Below are 12661 nucleotides of genomic sequence, written 5' to 3' on the forward strand. Positions count from 1 at the left end.
TTCTTTTATTTCTACAGTAAGGGAGTCTGTAGTGTCTTCTATGCGTTTTTCAAGCCCAGCGTGTATCTTTATAATTGTTTTGATTTCTAGTTCCAATGTGTTACTTGTATCCATATTGATTAAATGCCTACCAGAGAATAGTACCGCCTGTTCTTTCTTTTGCACTCATTTTCTCCATCTAGTCATTGTTTTCAGGAAAGTAAGGAGGAAAGAATAAAACAAAAGAGCAGAAACAGTAGTAATAACCATCACAACAAAAACCTCAGGAAGTTGCTTCTGATGTATGCTGTGTACACTCTGCTATTGTGTTTTGGCTGCTCTTTCCCACTGGTCCTTCCTCTATAGCATTCCTTCTTGCTTGCAGTGGAGTGTTTTGACCTTTAAGTATGTATGGTTTGATTTGTCTGTCAAGTTAAGTTTGTAAAGGAAAAAAGGAAAAAAGAAGAAAAAAAAAAAGACAAAACAAAAACAAAGGCTGACCTAAAACAAGAGAAAGGAAAACAGAACAAAAATGGATACAAATAGACAATAAACTGTAAGCCTGATTCTAGAAAATAAGAAACAAGGAAGGAAAGAAGAGTAGGGAAAGAAGAAAAGAGAGGAAATAAGTAGCCAGGTCCAAAAATTAAGAGAAGGAAACAATTAAACCAACAACTGAACAAAAGATTATCAGCCTGATACAAAAAAAGAAGAAAAGGGAAAAAAAGAGAGAAAAGGGGAAAAAATAGATGATTAAAGGATGAAGAATAAAAATTAAGAAACAGAAAAATGAAAAAAAGCATTAGAAATTAAGAAAAGGGGAATCAAAAACAAAAAAAGAAACAAGCTTTGTCCTATTTCCACTGGAAGGTGATGTTTCGGTACTTTCTTTAATCAGTGGACTTGGTAGATTGAGGACTTGTGTTGGTCTTTTGTGGGAGAGGCTTGCTGGGCTGGTTCACAAGGTGACTTGCTCTTGTAAAAATGTCCCTGCTAGGCTCTGGGGTGCAGGATGTAGTGTAGGGGACTCCAGAGTCCACTGGAGGTTGTGTTTCTCTCTGAAGTCCTACTGTGCTGGTGGTGGGAGGGAAGTAGGAGGGGTGGTGGAGGAGGTGGAAAATGGTGTCACCCAACCCTCCTGTCTCTGGGGAGCGGAACTCCCAGCCACTGTTTAGGAGCCCTCTTAGAAAAGCAAACAGTCTCCTGTGTCCTGTGGTTTCATCAGTTCCCTGCCCTAACCTGTCTGTGCCTAGACCATTGGCACACCCAGAGCCACAGATCTGTATTTTATCTCTGGCTGATGGTTGATATTCAAAACTCCCAAGTTTTAAAGGGCATAGTAAGGTGTAGGCCCACTCCCAACCCAGGAGGAGAGGCTTGGGTTGTGTCAAGCACCATACCTTCCGGAAAAACCATAGCTCAGTACATGTGCAGAGCCTACAATTTATTGTAATGCTCAGTGAAAAGCTGGAACCAGGTTATTGGCAGTGTGCATTCAACTCTGTCCCCTACTCCCCTCTGTCTCAGAAAAGCCTTTGCAGAGGCTTGAATCTCTTGTGGCAGATAGCAAAAACTATGGCCCGGTTAATTGCACTGTGCTCCAGTCTCTGCTTTCTGCTTAGTTCAGCCACAGAAAAGCAGCCACTGGGGCACCTGGGTGGCTCAGTGGGTTAAGCCGCTGCCTTCAGCTCGGGTCATGGTCTCAGTGTCCTGGGATCAAGTCCCGCATCAGGCTTTCTGCTCAGCAGGGAGCCTGCTTCCCCCTCTCTCTCTCTCTCTGCCTGCCTCTCTGCCTACCTGTGATTTCTCTCTGTCAGATAAATAAATAAAATCTTTAAAAAAAAAAAAAGAAAAGAAAAGCAGCCACTCACAGGTTTAAGTTTAAACACACAGGTTTAAGTCTGTTGTAGCTCACAGCAAAATGTTATTAAGAGGCTTTCTGTCCTCTGTGCACACCTGTGACTCTGCTGATGAGCACCACTCAATGTTTCCAGCTGGCCTTTGGTCCTTTGAGAGGCAAAATATGCTCTTCCAAATGACTTCTGGAATGGGTGTGATCTCTCCCTTTACAACCTAAGGGATCTCCTCACTGTGGCTTATTGTGTGGTTCTTACCCACTGGGCTCTTTCCCACAGTCTCCCTCTTCCTGACTTGGCTCTGAGAAACAGATTCTTTCCCCTTTAGGGCCTTGTGGCTTTCCTCTCCACCAGTTCAGGGCTCTGAACTTTATATCTGCCCCTATACTCTTGCTCCAACTGTGCAGATTGTTTCCTTAATCCTCTGATTGTCCCAAAATACTTAAATATTGATCTAGCTGTATTTGAAGGACATGGCAAGTTCAGGATCCCCCTACTACTCCACCATCTTAACTCCATCCCCCAAAGCCCATTTTAGTAATTTTGTAACTAGTAACCTCCCTGGAGTAATTTGAAGTATATATTCTTTAATATTATTTATCAGTAGCTTTGGTTTGCAAACTAATTGGGTAATAATTCCCTACTATGAAATACTAGGTTTTCCTGTTTTGTTCTTTCCCATGTAGCATGAAGCTATTAATACAATTTCTTTTTATATATTCTATTTTTATTGGTTTAAATATTTATAAGTAGAGTTCCTTCATTGTTTTTTTCTTGGCTACACTAAGAATAAAATTTGAGAAATTGTATTGAATTAGCCAGTATTTCAAAATAAGTTATCTCTTTACATTGTATTCCTAAGTAATTTTTTAAATTCTGAATTCCTAGCTTTGTCCCCAAATTTATTTTAAAAAATTAGTTTTTTCCATTGCTGTTTAAGAGTCATTAACTGTCATTAAGTAAGTAAATGATTTTTACTCATTCTAGAGCTTGTTATTCAGCATTGCCTACGGAAAAAGCAGTATGAATGCAAGTCAGTGCCTGCACATTGCAGCATTTGCTATTATGATTTTCTGTTTGTGGTTCATACTTGAAAGTATGATTGTTTTCCTCTTTCCATGCCATCTTAGTACATTTGCATGACATTCACATGAGTTCTTATTCTAGCAAGCACTGTGTTTGAGATGCCATTGCCCAGCCATGACATCCCAAAATGAGTTTCTTATCTGCTATATATCCTGTATTTGTCAGACTATCCTAACTATATCCCTTAAACTGGAAGAAAAATCCATTTGGCCATTTTTCCATGACACAGTCAGTGACTGACAAACAGATAATTGATTTGGTGTCCTACATATATGCTATTCATTGCTTGTTTGATCTTTATAAAAATTTTGATTTTCTTTACAGAGCACTTATTGATATTGTATGTGTGAATCTCTATTTAAGAACTATGGTATACATGAAATGAAGAAATGTTTCTTGCCTTCACCTAATGCAGTGAGATAAGGGTCCAAACAAAGAATATTGTTATTCCAGTAGATTGTCATCATTTTGAAAATTAGGCTTCATTACTTTATTCTGTTTTGGAATTTATAAAAAGTGAAATCAGCTGAAGATTTTTTTATAGCAAATCATTTTTTATAGAGCAAAATGATACTGTCAACAAGATTATACAGAAGTCAATCTTGAAAATAGACTTACAGAACTCATTTAAATTATAAGAATACATTTACATATAAAGGAATGATACACCAGTAATAGTTGTTTGCTTATTTAAAACTTTCAGAAAAGACTTCTATTGGCAAGTGGGAATAAATCTTAAGCTACATGCCGTCTGGGACAGCACTGTTTATTACAATGTCTGGAACACAGAGGAATGAGTTGATTCCTTGAAAATTAAAAGTATATTTATTTTAAAGATTTTATTTATTTGAAAGGAAGCAAGTGAGCGTGTGTGCACATGTGTGCCCTTGCATTAGCAGGGAGAGGGACAGAGGGGGAGGGAAAGGGAGATGGAGAATTTCTCAAGCAGACTCTGCTGAGCATGGATTCTGACGTGGGACTTGATCTCATAACCCTGAGATCATGACCTGAGTTGAAACCAACAGTCAGACGCTCAACTGACTGAGCCACCCAAGAGCCCCCAAAATATATGTATTTTAAAATAGTCAGGGTTTCCCTCTCTAAATTAGAATGATGTTATCTCAAAATCTGACACTTTAGCTGAGACGAAGACTTTGCTATGTTATTGACTGAAACAGAATTTTATTTGGATTTTCTTTCCTATACCACTAGTTCCTTCTAATAGTGACATTTTTGTTTGCTAGCTTGCTTTGAAGAATCTGTATTCTTTCACATCCCCTGATGTAGAACTTAAGTTGGCTTGGTCAGACATAGCAAGTGGCCCGTGTATGTCACAGCTGCAAGGAAAGTGTGTTTGTGGCTTAGGGGGGACTGTCTTTACTATCTTTTCCAGATATCTGCATGTATGTGCATGCACAGACATATACAGAAGAACTGTGTGCACACATTCAGGTTTGTTTTAATGAAAATACTGCCATCCTATTTATAATATTCTATATATTGATTTGTAGCATATTTTTTATTGGTGTATATAGGATGCTCAAATTGGGAGTTACTAAGTAAAGGTCATATAAAAATCCCTGAAATCCTCTAATTCAATATTATTGTGAATAAGTTAGCCCCTGGGTGGAAGGAGATGGGAAAAACGATGTTAAATAGTGTAACAGAGATAATTATACCTACTCCTTGGTAATTGGATATGAAAGCTTTGTGTTTCAGCTGTTTTTCTCACCTATTCAGGCTAAATATTCGTGGGAACTGCAATTGTTGTTTGGATCTATAATTTATATACACAAAATTTTTTATGTTTTGCTAGTGGTTTTCTTGCTTTAAATTAACCTCTGAATTGGAAGTGTAAAAATAAAAGATCATTTCCTCCTTTGAGCAAGCTGAATGTTAAGGAAACTTTGTTAATAGAATTACACAGAGAAATTTTTAGTTATGTCAAAATGTTCTTTTATATTTAATAAAATGACTTACTTACTTGTGAAGATACAGTCAAAGTACCACAGGCAAAATAGCTGCGTATGTTTGTGGTTTCACAGGAAATCAGTTGCCAACACACAGACTTGCTGAGCCTCGACCCAGCTTCTGTCAGTGCTGGCTGCCTGGCCAGTCTACAGCAGCCTGTGGGTGTCCGCCTTCTCGAGGAGGCCCTGCTCCACCTGGTGCCTCAAGAGCCACCTGCCAAGAGGTTTCGGGGGAGGAATCGCCTCTCTCCTGATGTCGTCAGATGGATGGAACTTGCTAAGTAAGCTCTGTGATCCAGACTGTTGTGAGAACAGTGAATTTGACTGAAGTAATATGGAAAAACTTTTCATTCTGGTGAAAAATGAGCAAATAAAGTTGATCGTAACACTTCTGTGAAATTTTTTGAAAAACCTCTCTGGCAAAGTACCATTCCTTAAGTCAAGAATAGTTGTCCCAACAAGGAATGTCTTTCCTCAGGAAAGAGAACATCAATGAAACCTGTTCTTTCAGTATACAGTCTTTTTTGGACTGAGGGTGTTATTTACCAAGTTTAGTTTCCTATAAAGTGTGGCCATAACTTAGAGTTTTATATGTTTTTACTGCTTCACTAAACTGAATAGAGGATAATCCATTATTTTTAGCAGGACTCAAACTTTTAGAAACAATTTAATCCAATTACTTTGTTTATTTGGAAAAAAACAAATTCTGTTTTGTCATTATGCCCTTTTGCATTATGTCTGATCTTTTTCCTTACTTGTGGTTTTATCATAAGAAAGCCAGTACCTAATTCTGAGAAGGATGTTGGGTTGAAATTAAATTTGAACTTCTGTTTTATAGTGCTGATTTTTAGATCTTCAGGTTCTAGGAAAAAAAGAGAGTAAAGGTAAGGGTGGGGAATCCTTGTACTATTTACTGTTTTGTAGTCATTTTTATCTTTCTTTCTTGAGTACTGTGTGTTAGTAAGGCATTGTGTCATGTGCTAAAAAGAATTAGACATGTCTCCCCAGCTCACAAAACTAGCCATCCAGTAGGAAATGTAGCAAAACTAACCATACCTGAAACGGAAAGTGTTGAGGTCTCTTGAGAGACTGGGTAAATACCAGGGCAGTTCAGAGGGTACATCTTGGCTAATACTGATTCTACTTAGTAACCATTTTTATTCCCTTGTTTCACATGTGTAAGTGAACAGTCACTAGCACTTTGTATATTTAATATTTTCAGGGAATGAGAAACTCATCTAATATGTATTTGCCGGGTAAATGTACTACACAACTTTTAAGATCCTAAACTTTAAACGTTTGTTTCTTACTTTATTTAAATACTTCCTCATACTTTTGGGGCACCTCGGCGGCTCAGTCAGTTGAACATCCAACTCTTGGTTTTTGCTCAGGCCATGATCTCAGGGTCATGAGAAGAGCTCCGCTTCGGGCTCCACACTCAGTGGGGACTCTGTTTGGGATTCTCTCTCTCCCTCTACTCCTCCCCCTGCTTGAGCTCTCTCTGCTCTCTTTCTCTCTAAAATAAATAAATCTGCAAAAGAAATACTTCCTCATACTTTTGTATATATAATATTTTGCATTCCTTTCAAACAGAGCACTAAGAACATAATTTTGCCTGTTCATGATACGTCATGGTCATCATTTTGACCATGTTATAGTGTGTATTATCCTGGGAACATGGGGACAGTGCAAGGTGGATATGAGACTGATCTCTTTTCTGAGTTACTGGAAACTGTTTGTAGTTTCATCTCCTTCTAGGCTCTTGGACTGTAAGCTGTTATGCTACCTCCCCATCTCCCCACTTCTGCCTCTGGTTTGTTACCCATACCCCTCTACAAACAGAGGAAAGAGAAGGCCATATCTACTGGATTTTTATCTAAATTTGGAATCTTGGGGCTCCTGGGTGGCTCAGTCAGCTAAGCATCTGCCTTCAGCTCAGTCATGATGCCAGGGTCCTGGGATCTCAGGCTCCCTGCTCAGCTTTGGAATCTGCTTCTCCCTCTTCCTCTACACCTCCTGCCTCCTCTTGAGTTCTCTCTCTCTCTCTCACTTTCTCTCCAATAAATAAATAAATAAATAAATTTGGAACGCTTAGGCTCTGAGAGAGTCCTTAAGGCTTTTTTTTTTAATGTAATAAGTACATGAGATTTCATACTGAGAAAGAACCAAACTGCAGGAAAGCCAAAGAGGAAGATGTCCTCGCTGGCTGGCCAGATGATTGCAGCTTCAGGAAGAGATGACATTTGTGTTGAGACCTAAAAGATGGGGGAAAAATTCCAGGGAAAGGGAACAAACTTATTAACACTTACTTGAGAATATCTTGGTGGGGAAGCTTCGTTGATGGGGTGAAGTAGATTTTTGTTAATGTGAAGAGAGGAATGAGTGCTCTAGCAAATAGGCTGTAGGAAAATTACTTGTCAGTAGAATCGAGATGACCCATAGCATGTGGATTAAAACATGGTCTTAGTAGGACCAGGATTAATTTTTACTCACTCTGGATTCTTGACTATGTTCCAAATTTTAGGTATAGACAGGATTTCAAATTAGTCACCCAGTGATATGTGTGATGTTACCGTAATGGATTAACACAGAATGGTCTTATTATGATGAGGCAATTTATCCATTGTAAATTTTAGGATATTTGCATAAGTAAAACCTGACGGTAACTACACAATGTCTAAGATTTTATATTTTTATAAAACAAAAATAACATATATCCTTTTTGGCTAACATAATGTGGTCGCTTAATTTAGTATCATTTCATTAGAACAAACACTTTAAAAATATTGGCATATTCATTGATTTGGATTTTTTGTTTGTTTCTTTAGACTATATAGGTCAATTGGAGAATATGATGTCCTCCGTGGTATTTTCAGCAGTGAGATAGGAACAAAGCAAGTCACTCAGAGTGCTATATTAGCAGAAGCAAGAAGTGATTATTCTGAAGCTGCTAAGCAGTATAATGAGGTAAAATTGATCTCTAGCAAATATGTCAGTTGCTTAAACACTTTTGTTGTCTGAATGGAAAAACTGTTAGCTTTACAATTCAGAGTTTCATAATGTTTCAACTTTATTCCTTAGTTTTTACAGAAAGGTTAATGGCAGGAAATAGTTTCATAATAACCAAATGTGAGATAATCATTGCTTTATCTCTTATTCTCTTTAAGAAAACATCACTGAATAAAAGAGAGAGCATTTCCTATCAAATATTATAAAACTGTAAGATGTTATTTCAATATGTGTTGTTATTATATAATTCTATTTGGGTAGATTATTTTCCTTCAGTAAATTAAAAAACCTTATGAAGAGGTAGGTAAGAATTGGTTTTGAGAAGATGACTGTAAGTTCAATTTTGTACATTTTGTGTTTGGAGTTGCCAATGGCTGTCCAGTTATAGATGCCTAGCAAGTAGTTGAAATTCAGAGTCTGTGATCTATGAGATGGTTGAATGAGCAATACAGAGTAAAGTCATCTACAATTTTCAGTAAATGTCCTATTTTCTCATTTTCAATCTAAGAATTCTTTAAATGGTAAATAAACCACAGTATTGATTTAAATAAAATTTTAGGTCATTTAGAGTCTTTAGTTAACTGGCTTCTTTTGTAAGTTTCTCAGAGAAATAGTTTCCTCTTGGTTTTTATGTTCATTTGTTCCCATAAGATTTGTTTTGGTTTATTCCATTCAGTATTACTCTGTTTTCCCTTTTCTCTCCCTTTGTCATAAATCTGAAAATGATTGTCCTTAGCATGAATGTTAACACCATCGATAATACAGATGCTTTCATTTACATTCTTACCAACTTTGTAAAATAAATTTATGAACTTTTCTTCATGAGGCTCTCAATAAACAAGAGTGGGTGGATGGTGAGCCTACGGAACCTGAGAAGGATTTTTGGGAACTTGCATCCCTCGACTGTTATAACCAGCTTGCTGAGTGGAAATCATTGGCATACTGTTCTATAGTCAGCATTGATAATGAAAGCCCTCCAGATCTAAATAAAATGTGGAGTGAACCATTTTATCAGGTGGGTAGAATTATTTTTTTAAAGATTTATTTATTCATTTAGAGATTCATTTATTCATATTAGCACAAGCAGAAGGGACAGAAGGAGAAGGAGAGAGAATTTCAAGCAGACTCTATGCTGCCTGGAGCCCAACTCAGGGCTTGATCACATGACCCTGAGACCCCTGAGACCTGAGCTAAAACCAAGAGTCAGATGCTTAACTGATTGCACCACTCAGGTACCCCCAGTAGAATTTTTTTTTCAGGTCACTGAGGTGAATATTTTAGATGGTAAGCTGTTTTCTAATTAAGTTGTTTAAAACTTTTAAAAAACAAAGTAGTAGTTGTAAAGTATTAGGATATTTGTATAGCCTGACACCCCGCATGAACTCCATAATATTGTTAAATCTCTTACCACTTTTGACTAACCCTTTCCAAATAAATGGGATGCATTTAAAAATAAATACTAATGTCTGTGCATGACTCCATGAAAGAATATTTCATGGTGTCTCTGTCCTGAGTCACAGGCTACATATGGGGTAGCCCTCACCCCTGAAGTGGGACAGTTCCCCTCCGATGGGATCACCCAGACTCTTGGAGGGAAGCAGATCACCTGGTCCGCGTAATACAGCTGACTTGCCTGTGCTCGTAGATTGCTCACTTGTATGTAACACCCAATGATATTTCAGCTAAAAGTGGCTCCCATTTTCTATAAAACATGTTCCTGTGTATTTTGTGGTTACAAAATGAATAATTTTAAGTGAATGTGTTTTAAAAATTATAGTTTTAGGTTTGAAGCATCACATTAGCTCTAAATCTTGACCTGAAAAGTTATACCAAAGTATGTTATAAAATAATTAAGCATTACTCATATTGGCTTTCTAAAGTTACAAGTAGAGTCTTCTGTTCCTTAGGAGACCTATCTACCTTACATGATCCGCAGCAAGCTGAAGTTACTGCTTCATGGGGAGGCTGACCAGTCCCTGCTGACGTTTATTGATGAAGCTGTGAACAAAGAGCTTCAGAAGGCTCTTATAGAGCTGCACTATAGTCAAGAATTGAGCCTTCTCTACATCTTACAAGATGATATTGACAGAGCCAAATATTATATTGAAAATTGCATTCAGAATTTTATGCAGGTAATGCAGTTGCACCAGTCTGAAATGTACCATTTCTTTGATACTTTTAATGGTCAGTAAACTCACGAATAAAGAAAAAATCAAGTGGAAATTTTCTTTTACTATTTGATTCCACCCATTTCCTTCTTTTCTGTTCTTCCAGTTTCTTCTACACTCTGTCCTTTGCCTTAATGCATTTTTAGTCTCTTTTTTTTGTTTTGTTTTAAAAAGTTTGATTTTTTTCATTTTTCCTTAGGTTTTTATCTTTCCCACACTGTTAAAGAACACTTGAGGGTAGACTTTTCATCTAGATTGGCTGAATGGAAGTTGGTTGCTTTGTAACGAACATGAACTAATTTTCCCTGTTCATTTTTTACCATTTTGCCTTCTTTCCTTTTTGCTTTTATGAGAATGTTCTGATGTTTGTTTTTAAAGTCAGTGTCTTTATAGAGCCTGTTAACATTTATCATTGACTTGTATTGATTATAGAGGCATAACCATTCATTGTCTTTATTTTGTATTTTATTTATTTTTTAAGTAGGCTCCATGCCCAGTTTAGAGCCAGTGTGGGGCTTGAACTCAGGGAGATCAAGATCTGAGTCAAGATCAAGAGTTGGTCACTCAACCAGCCGAGCCACCCAGGCACCCCAAATTTTGAATTTGTTTAGTACACTCATGGGGAAGTTTATCAAAGAAGGAATTGGTTTCTGCGGTTGGCAGTTTTATACTATAGGGCATTGTGATTTTTAAGAACTGGTGACGAATAGAGGCAACAATGCCTAATTGTGTTGATTTTGTTGACTTCTTTGAAACAAAATGTAATTAAAAACCTAAATTATTTTTAAAAACTTAAACTATTTGTTAATTGCTTCTGTGAGCTAACTATTAACTATTCTGAGACACAGTCTGTAATTGATGCAGGGTAGTTGCTATATTTTATGTTATAGAGAACTGTATTAAAGTTTAAAGTAGTAAATTTATTTATAAGCAATGTTAAATATCTTTTTTCCAGAATTACTCAAGTATTGATGTCCTCTTATACAGAAGTAGACTCACCAAATTACAGTCTGTACAAACTATAATAGAAATTCAGGAGTTCATCAGTTTTATAAGCAGACAAGGTAATTTTTTTAATCTACCATTATTTTCTTTTATAATTATAGAAACATTTTGGTATGATTTTACTTAGTGGAAGTACATGTTTCTTAACGTATGGGTAAGAAAATACCTTGAGTTCATTCTACAAATACATATTTTGACATCACTGAAGTGAATGTTTAAAATAGTCAAGCACTATTCTAGATACTGAGGATGCAAAGCCAAATAAAACGTATTGCCTAGCTTGAAAAAGCTTTCAAAAGTGTGGGGTAATCCCTACACAATGTGATCCCTACTGAAGCAGAGGAAAATCCCATGTCAAATATGGTAACAGAATCTGCCCTGGACTGAAGGGTGCGGGAGGCTCCTGGAGGAAGGGCCTGAGCTGAGTGTGTAAGAGGCAGGGGGGCTCACAGAAGGTCTGTCTTATAGAAAGCCTGCAGTGTCCCGGATAGGCTGGAAGTTCAGTGACTGGGTGCCACATGCCCTGGCCTGAAAGGAGATGAAACTGCTGGCAGCAGTGTGCAGACCCTGAAGGTCTTTCTGCTGCCAGCAAGTAGATTTTATCCTGGCACCTGTGGGAGGCCACCCAGAGTCAAAGGGAAAGAGTACATCTTTGCATCAGGTATACATCTTAGTTATAAGTTGGAATTTCAGCTTGTATGCTGAATAACTAAAAAATAAAAATGAAAGACACTCTCAGTACTAATAAAAATTGGTATTCATATATATCTACAACTAATCATACTCTAAATTTGGAGAATTCTTTTTCAAGTACATATTGTTAATGACATAATTAATGATTATTCATTAAGTGTTTTCTACTTTCCAGGACTTAAGTTAATCTCTTTTTCTATATTACATAGTTTTTATCACAGCCTTAGAAGATTTATGTTTTTTTCTTCTCATTTTATAGAAACAGGTTAAATAACTTGCCTAATGTAATATGTAGAAAGATCCTGATCTTGAACCCAGGACTGTCGATTTAAGCTTGTGTTCTTAACCACTGCTTTCCCACCAACAGAAATAAAAACTAAAGCTTTAAAAACATTAGTAATGTGAAATTTAAATTTTCTGAAAGTTATCATGAATCTCTTGAGGCCAGATTGCTTTGTTTATTAATTATTATCATGTAACCTTGTGCACATACCAGGGTTTGGGGCAGTATTCTGTCATTCAACACAGTGATGTGTCTCCAGCTTAAGTGGTGAATACTCACATAAATGGCGTAAACCAAAACTATAAGTAGTCCTGTGCTGATTCAGATCAGATTTTGCCAACAAGAAAATTGGCTGCAACCCTATTAAAACTTTACAGGTTTCAGTGCTTTTTAGATTTTGGAATTGTGGATGAAGGACTGTGAACCTATGCTAAATTTAAAAACTGTATATGTTTATCTTCCCATTCTTACTCTATGTCCTTAAGAAATTGAGTTTTGATTGTGAATATGTATTAGGTTTACTGTGGTAACTTTTCGTTCCTGTTGTGAAAGACAAAACAAAAATTTTTAATTTGGTCAAGATATTTGAATTATGTTTCTAAATTCACTAGT

At 36.8% G+C, this 12661-nt stretch overlaps 1 protein-coding gene across 1 annotated transcript in view; it reads left to right on the top strand.

Annotated features, from left to right (window-relative positions):
- The window catches only part of PRKDC (protein kinase, DNA-activated, catalytic subunit), a 230245-nt gene that overhangs the window by 172543 nt on the left and 45041 nt on the right, over positions 1–12661 (top strand). The window contains exons 63-67 of the mRNA XM_080801920.1: positions 4967–5172; positions 7720–7858; positions 8727–8915; positions 9808–10032; positions 11024–11132. Of these exons, the coding sequence (XP_080658046.1) occupies positions 4967–5172; positions 7720–7858; positions 8727–8915; positions 9808–10032; positions 11024–11132 (868 nt within the window). The remainder of the gene's footprint in view (positions 1–4966; positions 5173–7719; positions 7859–8726; positions 8916–9807; positions 10033–11023; positions 11133–12661) is intronic.

This window comes from Martes martes (genome assembly GCF_963455335.1).
Source record: "Martes martes genome assembly, chromosome: 4".
Classification (NCBI taxonomy): Eukaryota; Metazoa; Chordata; class Mammalia; order Carnivora; family Mustelidae; genus Martes; species Martes martes.